At 50.5% G+C, this 10,905-nt stretch overlaps 1 protein-coding gene across 4 annotated transcripts in view; it reads right to left on the bottom strand.

The window, feature by feature from the left end:
* Positions 1-7,238, bottom strand: part of BAIAP2 (BAI1 associated protein 2) — a 114,183-nt gene extending 106,945 nt beyond the window's left edge. For all 4 annotated transcript variants that reach the window (XM_018566509.1, XM_018566512.1, XM_018566511.1 and 1 more), the window contains exon 1: positions 7,123-7,238. In XM_018566509.1, coding sequence (XP_018422011.1) covers positions 7,123-7,170 — 48 coding nt within the window. In that variant the 5' untranslated portion in view covers positions 7,171-7,238. The remainder of the gene's footprint in view (positions 1-7,122) is intronic.
* Between the last annotated feature and the right edge of the window lie 3,667 nt (positions 7,239-10,905).

The following is a 10,905-nucleotide window of genomic DNA, read 5'->3' as shown; positions in this document are numbered from 1 at the left end:
AGGAGGGGTGGGTGTCCCCACTAGGATGGGGGTGACACCCACCCCTCCTAGTGGTGACAGCCACTCCTATGTGACACACCCCCTCCTAGTGGTGACACCCACTCCTATGTGACACACCCCCTCCTAGCGGTAAGGTGTCATCACACAGGCTGGGCTCATAGTACTCAGGACTGAGTGGTGCTCACACGTCACTACAGGAAGTGAAGGGGAATCCCCAATAGATACAGTTTTGTGTTTTGTTAAACAAGAGGAAGTCGAGAACCCTTGTCAACTTTTTATTGCTGTGCATTTTGTAGAAGGATGCCACTGCAGGGCTCTCCTTTTGCCTAGTCATGCTCAAGGCTTTCGGACTTTGACTCTGGTGCTCTGACTTCACTTACAACATGCTTGTTACTGATCAGGGCCGGAGAAAGAAACCACTGGAGCCAGTGACAGCCAGGTAACTAGTATGTTCAGGTCGGCAGCCTACCTACTTTTCTCTGGACAGGTTCCCTTTATATTGTGGGGGTGTTGAAGGACATCGCCCTTTCCTGGGACGGTTGCACGCAGATTTGGAACCCGCTGCCAGAAAATCCCCAAACGTGGCGTTAAGGGCCAAATTCGACAATACGAAAGCCCCCAGGTGCCACCATGGCAAGCAGGGCTCGACTGTTGGACAGGTGCATTCTGCCAGGGCCACATGCGGCGACATGCTGCCAAGTCTATGTGTGGTGCAGACACTTCATTGCCAACTGCATGATCTGATCCGGTCCTAGGTGTGCTGCACATTGCTGAGTCCATATGTGGTGCACATGGCATGATCTGATCCAGTTCTACGAGTGGTGTAGGAACTAGTCACTGCCAACTGCATGATCTGAACCGGTAATTTGTGTGGGGTGCATTGCCGTGTTCATGTGAGCCGCAGACACTAGTCATTGCCAGCTACGCGATCTGATCCAGTTTTAGGTGTGGCACATGCTGGGAGTCTGCATGCGGTGCGGTGCAGACACTAGTCACTGCCAACCGCACAATCTGATCCTGTTCTATGTGAGGCATGCGTTGTTGAGCCCATGTGTGGTGCAGACACTAGCCATTGCCAGCTACATGCTCTGATCCAGTTCTATGTGTAGTGCACATTGCCGAGTCCACGTGTGGTGCAGACACCACTAGTTGCCAACTACATGAACCGATTCAGTTCCCGGTGGTGCATGCTGCCAAGCCTACATGCAGCACACATGGCCGAGTCTATGTGGTGCAGACACCAGTCGTTGCTAACTACATGATCTGACCCAGTTCTACGTGTGGCTCAGGCTGAAGAGTCCCCCATGTGGTGCAGAAGACGTGTATCCAAACCTCTGTCATTGTCCTTAGTGGTGAGACAAGTTGTTTTACATGCTAGTTTGTGAGTGTGCCATGATGCCTTTCTACTGTGCAGACACTTGTCATTGCCAACTGCATGATCTGATCCAGTTCTAAGTGTGGTGCACATTGCCGAGTCCACATGTGGTGCAGACACTACTAGTTGTCAAATGCATAACCTGACCCAGTTCTACGTGTGGTGCATGCTGCCAAGTCTATATGCGGCACACACGGCCGAGTCTATGTGTGGTGCAGACACCAGTTGTTGCCGACTATATGATCTGATCCAGTTCCACATGTGGAGCAGGCGGCAGAGTTCCTGTGTAGGCGAAAGGCTGCAGAGTCCCCGTGTGGCGCAGGCACTAGTCATTGCCAACTGCAGGTCTCATCGCACTATAGACCCACCCAGATGAAGTCTGTAAATCAATATGGATGCCGAACTTTGAAGCTTCAGGTTGACCCCCCAGCCAGCTCATCTCCACCAAGAAGGCGAACGTTTAGACCGCCCAGCGGGATCGGAGAGGGCGCAGATTGTATCCGCACCACCTTCAGCTGAGCCAGGATTGTGCGGATTAGAGACGCCGCTCCGCTGTAAATACAAAGAGAGCGCGGCAAGATTATTCCTTCTACAAGAAAACCACCTACACGTCACATGACTCCAGACAGAGCCACGAACGGGGTTAATCCGGTACAGAGCGCACTAAACCTTGTACAAACATACCGAAGAAACAACCCGCGGCCGGAGGGAATCAACCTTCACCGAGACGGGCCGCCGAACCTTCCCGAAGATCCATCAATTCACAACTCGGAGGAATGGCCACCAGATCCGGGAGTGAGAGACCGAAGGACGGGTGGGCTGTCAATGCTGACAGCGGACCATGTCTGTGACGGGCAGGAAAATGCTGTATACAGGGAGTTATGGGCCAGGTTGATACCATTTTCCAGACCAGATCTGGTCCGGAAAATGGTGTAATCCTGCCCACAGTTCCAGTGCATTCCAGACCAGACAAAAGCATGCAGCATTCCTCTGGTCTGGACTGGAACGGACTTCGCTGGTGTGAACAGAGGCCAGACATAGCATAGGGATACATTAGGATGCATTTTGGGTCCAGAAACAATGTGGTCTGGAGACGATCCGAACATGGTGTGAATGGGCCCTGCAGATGAAGTATAATCTGCTTGTATTTTGCCTTCCCTGGCCCCCCTTAAAGACCTAATTTTAAACTCTGGGACCCAATGCTTCTCTATGCAATGCTGGCAGATCATATCGGGTGGGAGGGGCCTGCAGGGTGCTGTACATAACTTCCTGGAAAGCACCCTCACTCAGTACTCCTCTCAAGAGCCCTCAGTCCTGATGCAAGCAGTGGGCTGGCTCTTGGGAGGAGTTATGCAAATATCAAAATACCCTGATGGGTGGATGTCAGTCTGGAGGAGCGGGCATTCACATTTGCATGCAGACCGTCCTAGGTAATGCCAACATGCGATGCTGAGTCTCTATGACTGAAATCCAATGAATGAAATGGGGTGGGCCAGGGACAAAATCAGGCTGGGGAGGAGAGGGCTAGATGCTGGACGTCCTCCAGCCAGAAAATGAGGGCTCTATCTGACTTGCTGCAGCTTCTAATGCACCTTGGGAGAAACTCTGTGTGTGCAGTGACATTAGAAGTAATCTCAGTGCAGTAGAGGAGCCAGTAGGTCAGAGAGAAGACTGAAGGGGGGGGAGGCCGGGAGGTCAGAGGGGAGGGGGGAAGGCCGGGAGGGCAGAGAGAAGACTGAAGGGGGGGGAGGCCGGGAGGTCAGAGGGGAGGGGGGAAGGCCGGGAGGGCAGAGAGAAGACTGAAGGGGGGGGAGGCCGGGAGGTCAGAGGGGAGGGGGGAAGGCCGGGAGGTCAGAGAGAAGACTGAAGGGGGGGGAAGGCCGGGAGGTCAGATAGAAGACTGAAGGCCGGAGGTCAGAGAGAAGACTGAAGGGGGAAGGTCAGAGAGAAGACTGAAGGGGGAAGGCCAGAGGTCAGAGAGAAGACTGAAGGGAAGGAGGGTGAGAACCACTGTCCTGTTTATACCGCTCTGTCCGTTAGGCAGATTCAACCTTTTTTTTGGACATCGTCGCTGGTAAAGAAACAGGAAAATGGACAGAAATGGTGACAACTGTCTCGGAGGGAAGTTCCTACAACTTCCGGTTGTGTCTCTGTGACAAGATGTGAAATCTCTATGGAAAGCAGGGACAGGAGGAGAGAAAAGAAATAAAAACAGAACGCAGAAAAATGTCATCTTTCCCGTCATCTAATAGGAACAAAAGTCAATCTGTCAGCAGAACGAGGAGACGGAACCATAAATCAGATCCAAATAAAATCCAATTGTAAGAAGAAGTGACAGTTGCACCATCAGCATTGGACAAACAACGTCCCTCTACTTGATCTGCCAGCCCACCAACATGCAGAACAGCGCGAGTTCTGGGTTCGGGTCCATTCCTCGTAGGTCAAGGGCCAGTGAACATTTTACCTAAAGGGCCCCATCCAACGTCTACCGGTGCCCACCATCCAGGAGGAAAGTTATCTTCCAAGGTTTGGACAGAGGAAAGGTCAGCTTTAGGCTTCACTGTATTGGCTAGATCTAAACCAGAACCCCCCCCCCACACACTTTACTCAGCAGCAGCCGGGGGGGGACGACACTGGTAATAGGCGGCGCCATCCGCAGCCACTACAAGCACCCCCCCAGGACTGGGGACCTCTGGTAGGAAGTGCAGCAAGGCAACTTTGATCTAATGGTGCCCCTTGGTTAAAAAGATCCAGCCCCGATTTACAGCCATCTACGCTCTGCCTGCTGCAGCACATTCAGAAGGCTCAGCCGGGCCTACGTGGAACAAAGCAACAATACTATGACCTGCTGTATAATTGAAACCAAATTAATTTTCCACTTGTACGCATTGCTAATGAAACCTAAAGTGGCCCCATCTAACGTTAACCCGCCTGCTTCTCATACAGGTACCCGGCCACAACAAAAATCACCAATGTTATTATTGTAAGAGAAGGGGGGGAAAAAAAAATTCGGCATCAACAAATCACTAAACGGCAAAACCGTGCGCAGGTTTAATAAGACAGAACGAAGGTCAACGAGGGGCAGCAACCCAAAAGGCAGAATGTTCCATTGGGAGGGAAAGCCCAAATGCTCTGGCTGCATTGCAGAATAGATGGAGAGATCCCCTCCATCCCCGAAAGAGTCACCGGAGCGCCAGGAACCTCGGCGTCACACTCGGATTCTTCTTTGTACTCCATTACCAAGTGAGCCATAGGGTCCAAAATGAGTCACCTGAGCGCCAGGAACCTGGGTGCCGCACTCCAATCCTTCTCTCCTGTCCATCTACGGCCCACTTAGCGAAGGAGTAATCTCCCCCCATCTTCAAAAGAGAGATACACAAGCGCCAGGAACCTCAGAACCACACTCCAATCCTTCTTTGTACGCCATCGCTAAGTGGACCATAGGCTCCAAAATGAGTCACCTGAGCGCCAGGAACCTTGGCACCACACTTCAATAGTTCTTTGTACTCCATCACTAAGTGGATGATAGACTTTAAAATGAGTCGCCAGAGAGTCAGGAACCTCGGCACCGCACTCCAATCCTTCTCTCTGCTTGATCGCTAAACAGGCCATAAAAGGCGAGGTCTCCTATCCTCAAAAGAGTCGTCAGAGCTGCAGGAACCTTGGTGCGGCACTCCAATCCTTTCTGCTCCATCACTAAGTGGACGATGGAGAAAAAGATCTCCCCATCCTCAAAAGAACCACCTGAGCACCAGGAACCTCTGCGCCACACTCCAATTCTTCTCTTTGCTCCATCACCAAGTGGACAATAGACTTCAAAAACCAGTCACCTGAGCACAAGGAACCTCGGCGCCACATTTATAACATTCTTTCTGCTCCATTGCCAAGTGGGCCACAGGCAGAGAGATCTCCCCATACTCAAGAGTCTTCCGAGTGCCAGGAACCTCAGCACCACACTCTGGTCCTTCTCTCTGCTCCATTGTCAAGTGGGCCATACAGAGAGAGATCTCCCTATGCTCAAAAAGGTTGCCTGAGCGCCAAGAACCTGGGCGCCACACTCCAATCCTTTTCTTGCTCCATCATTAAGTGGATTATAGACTTCAAAACGTGTCATCTGAGTGCCAGGAACCTCGAATACCACATTTCATATGTTCTCTCTGCTCCATTGCCAACTGGGCCATAGAAGGTGAGATCTCCTCATCCTCAAATGAGTCACCTGAGCACCATGTTCCAAACCTTCTCTCTGCTCCATTGTCAAGTCGGCCACAGGAGGAGAGATCTCCCCATCCTCAGTGGGCCATAGAAAGGGAGATCTCCCCATCCTTAAATGAGTCATCGGAGCACCAGGAAGCTGGGCAACACATTCCTAAACTTCACTCTAATAGGTTGGACTTGATGGACTAAATGTCTTTAGTCAACCTCAAATACAATGTAACTCTGCATCGTTGCCAAGTGGGTCATAGAAGGAAAGATCTCCACATCCTCAAATTAGTCACCCGAGTGCCAGGAACCTGGGTGCCACACGCCAATCCTTTTCTCTGCTCCATCACCAAGTGGACGATAGACTTCAAACCTGGGCGCCACACTCCTCCAATAACTAACCCTGGACCCCACAGATGAAGATGCTCATCGCCCAATCAGAGCAGCCCAATACCTGCAAATGATCCCTGAAACTGGTAATGACTCTTGCAATGATGGGCCCGTCTAGAACCACCCAGGGTGGGTGGCTGGCTTTATACAGCCAATTTGTACAAGATGCACCACAAATTTAACACACGGTTTCGCGTAGGGTGTCCATCAAGAAGGCAATCATTGGAACTCCATCACCTTGCAAAATTTCAGAACACCTACCCACCACCGGCCCTGAAAATGGTCACAACTAGGTCTTATTTTCGGGGTAGGTCTTATATTTTAGCAATTCTCCAAAATAGTACTAGGTCTTATTTTCGGGGTAACAGGGTATTGCTGCGCCAGTGAATGTTCGGGGAGGGAGATCTGGATGGAGTGGACATTCACCATGTGCCCTAGTCTATTGGGCGCAGGGAAGAGGACAACCACTTTTTGATTTGCATCCACCCCCCTTGTTTTCTTTTTTTAGAAGGCGGAAATCAGTTCACCTTCTGGAAACAATGAAAAATATAAAAGAATGAAAGCTTCAGCATCAAATTGAGTTGGGGGGGGAGGAGGGGCACAATGACAAATTAACCTCCATGTCTAAAGTGCGGGCAACTCTGGAGATCAGAAGAAATATCGTTGATTCCAATCTCTCCTGCAAGTTGGTACGGATTGCACTAAGAACCATAATCTGCCCAATTCCCAGGAGGCAGGCGCACTGCCAATCACCTGGTCCATAAGTCCATCTCATCTGGAACATGCCAGCAAAGCATATTAATACACAATAAACAGCAAATAAGAAAATAAATTCAACAGTATACGAAGTGAAAACCTGGAGGATCAGCAAACCAAACAAAATGCCCATCCAGGGGCTGTGTGCCAGCCTGGCATCACTAGACTGGGCACAGCCAGCTGAGTCAATGAAAAGCTACAAAGTCAGAAAGAGGGGAAAAAACAAAACAATTGTAATAATGAAGACAAATAAAAACATATATAGAACATAGAACAGTAAATCCTGACAGCTGGGTGATAATAGAACACCTCCATCCTCCATCACCCAGACCACACAAGGTGCCCGGCGGGTGTCCATGGCCGGTGCCCCCCAGGGTGCTCGGTGGTGCCCATTTGCTCACCTTGTACACATTCTCGGTGAGCCGGTGCACCTCCTCTGAGCGGGACATGGTGGCCCCCTCCGTCTGCTCCTCAAGCTCTCCCCGGGAGCCGCTGATAATCCAAAGCTGGCGGCGGCCGCTACTGATTGCTGGCACCTGTGTGGGCGCTTATATAAGGCCGTGCCTCCGGAGATCCGCCCACCCTCCATCACACCGCCCACTTTCCCCTCCCAGCAGCCGCGCCACGCCCCCGCCTTCAGCTCATCGGCTGCTCTGAGCGTTGCCGGGCAACCGCTTCCCCAGACATCCGCCTTTGCTTTCTAAACATGACTACGGAGGAAAGAAACGTGTTGCCCATAGCAACCATTCAGCGGCAGAGGATGAATCCTGAATGGTTGTTAAAGGCACCTTTATTTGCTTTTGCGGAAGTATAAAGCTGCCTGGTGTTGCGATTGACAACTATTGTTTATTTCAAGGCTGAGGTGAAGTTAGGGTGCTATGGGCTACAGAGCTATTTTGCTCCTGAAAAAGATTGCAAAAAATAGCATTGTGGTGTTATTATTGACAACCAGATTTTTTTTTTTATTTTTTTAACTTGGACATAGAGAAGATTTTTGGGTTTGTTATGGACAGCAAGCGAAACTTTAATTTCCTCTGTTGGTTGCTGTGGGCAACCATCCTACAGGACTTGCTCGTGACAACCAGTCTGCCTCCCCTGTTAATGTGAGTTGGGCTGGCAAATATAATGCATATCTAGTTACGATGGGCTATCAAATATGGTTGCTATGGGATATAGCTATAATTGCTATGGGTCATAGCTATGGTTGTTATGCTTTATAACTATGGTTGCTTGGGCCTTAGCTATGGTTGCTATGGGTTGTAGCTATAGTTGCTATGGCTTACTGCTTTGGGCTTTTGATATGGGCTATAGCTATGGTTGCTATGGGATATAGCTATGATTGCTAAGGGTTATAGCTATGGGTTTATAACTATGGCTACTGTGGCCTTTAGCTATGGTTGCTATGGGTTTTAGCTATGATTGCTATGGATCATAGCTATGGTTGCTTTGGTTTATAACTATGTTTGCTTTGGGCTTTAGCTATGGTTGCAATGGGATACAGCTATGGTTGCTATGTGATATAGACCATTTTGCCTCTGCTGCAATGTAAATAACTTAACCCGGTGGCCACTGGCAGTAGGTCAGATTCCTGGTGTTCTGTCCCTGAGCAGGACTGAGAATCTGGCGGTGGCTTTGGTTGCTATGGGCAACAGCAAAATGACAACGTTTCTCCCATCAGTCTTTTTAAGCCGGTGACATACATACCTGTACATAGAACATGAACCCCGGTGGCCCTTTAAAGGGGGTTCCATGTTCTCGGCGTCCACATCGACCTCTCCGCGTTCCGGGTGATGAGCCGACATTAACATTCATCAATTCCACCCACAGAGCTGCTATGTGATCCGTCTCCAGCTGGGAGAGCAGCGCCGGGACTGTGGTGTAAATACAGCAAGGTGTGTACCCGGGAGAGAAGCCATGACTGTCACATGACCAACAGGGATGTCATGAGGAGAACATACATGTGAGACCAGAACCTACCCCATCACAAGTCACCACAGATGTAAGGGGGCGGAGACAAGACCAGTCACCCTGCACAAGGACAGAGAGCAGCTGTGACCAGTCTTTATTACAGGAAGGGGCGGAGACAAGACCAGTCACCCTGCACAAGGAGAGAGCAGCAGCAGTGACCGGTCTTTATTACAGGAGGGGGCGGAGGCAAGACCAGTAACCCTGCACAATAAGAGAGAGCAGCAGTGACTGGTCTTTATTACAGGAGGGGGCGGAGACAAGACCAGTCACCCTGCACAAGGAGAGAGCAGCAGCAGTGACTGGTCTTTATTACAGGAGGGGGCGGAGACAAGACCAGACACCTCGCACAAGGAAAGAGAGCTGCAGTGACTGCCTCCGGTAATGGAGACCTCACCTCGTACCGTGATGTCATGACGCTGCCACTTTAAGACTGGAAGACCCTGTGAGGACAATTTGATGGACACTTTTGACAGCCAATCAGAAGCATCTACATGATTGGAAGGAGCTGCATGTAGAACCCTTCCCCGCTACAGAAGATCTGGTCACCTAGCTGGTCACATGACTGCAGGTTCAGGTAGGAAATGTTACATTTCTGTCTGTTTGGTTACTGGGTGTGACAGCATTGAGATGTTCCCTCACTTCCTGTCTGTAGCCATTGAGGCAGGAAGTGAGGAGTAGTTTGTCCAACAGGATTGCAGACAGCAATAAAAAGCTGATGGACGTTCTACGCCTGTCCAATATCAAAACTGCAGCATGTTGCGCTGGTTTCAAACAGTATATATTATTAAAGGGGATGAAAAACCAATGCACCCTCCATGTGGCCCAGATTCTTTTGCAGCAGTATGCCTCATGGGACTTGTAGTTCCACAACAGCTGGTGGGTCGGAGTTGCCCACCCCCTGCACTAAAGGGAGAGACTGCCGGTCTGTGTGCACACGCTATGTAATCAGCATAGCTGCTAGGAACATGGTTGTCACTCTATAACAGGAAGTGCCTGAACATTGACCGTCATGGCAGGATCAGAGCTGCGGATTTGAATAGATGACATTGTTATTATTATTTTTTTAAAGATATAAAAAGTGTTCGAGTTTTACACGATGATGTCATTTTAAATGGACACGCCCCCTGAGTATGTGTGAGTGACACAGGGGAGAGTAAATGTCTTTTTTTCCCATGAGGGGGGATACAAAGTGTAACTAATATACTTTCATTTAGGTTTACCACAAGAGGTGAGATTCAGCCCGAAACATGGGGGAAGGGATGCGCCGATATCGTTTTTTCGCTATCGAGTACGGATATTTTTTTATCGGTACTGGTTGATACCGGCTAATGATACCAAAAGTCCCATTAAGGATCACAAGGAGAGAGAAAGCGGCAGTGAGCGGTCTTTATTACAGGAGGGGGCGGAGACAAGACCAGCCACCCTGCACAAGGAAATAGAGCTGCAGTGACTGCCTCCGGTAATGGAGACCTCACCTCGTACCGTGATGTCATGACGCTGCCACTTTAAGACTGGAAGACCCTGTGAGGACAATTTGATGGACACTTTCTGGCCAATCAGAAGGCTGGGGGGCGGGTAACGACTCGCTGCCCGGCTTCACCAGGTGAGGAGGAAGCATGGATCTGGCTTTCTGGCCAATCAGAAGGCTGGGGGGCGGGTAACGACTCGCTGCCCGGCTTCACCAGGTGAGGAGGAAGCATGGATCTGGCTTTCTGGCCAATCAGAAGGCTGGGGGGCGGGTAACGACTCGCTGCCCGGCTTCACCAGGTGAGGAGGAAGCATGGATCTGGCTTTCTGGCCAATCAGAAGACTGGGGGGGGAGGTAATGACTCACTGCCCGGCTTCCTGACTGGCCCGGGAAGCCGGCTCCATGCTCGCTCGTCACGAAATAAGAATGACATGTCCGCCTTCCTCACCTGTCCCAACCCTACTGAGAACTTGGGGGCTCTTCTTATACGGGAGGTTTGCGGTGAAGGAAAACAGTGTCTGGGGGGCCGTGGTTGCTGCGGTGCAAAAAAGTTGATGGCCAACAGATGAAGAAACTGACAGACTCCATGGATGGGGGGCTGAGGACTGACAGACTCCATGTATGGGAGGCTGAGGACTGACAGACTCCATGTATGGGAGGCTGAGGACTGACAGACTCCATGTATGGGAGGCTGAGGACTGACAGACTCCATGTATGGGAGGCTGAGGACTGACAGACTCCATGTATG

The sequence above is a fragment of the Nanorana parkeri genome, unplaced genomic scaffold, assembly GCF_000935625.1.
Source record: "Nanorana parkeri isolate BGI_ZX_2015 unplaced genomic scaffold, ASM93562v1 scaffold954, whole genome shotgun sequence".
Taxonomy (NCBI): domain Eukaryota; kingdom Metazoa; phylum Chordata; class Amphibia; order Anura; family Dicroglossidae; genus Nanorana; species Nanorana parkeri.
Note: the sequence above shows the minus strand (reverse complement) of the source record. Positions and strands in the feature narration are given on the sequence as shown.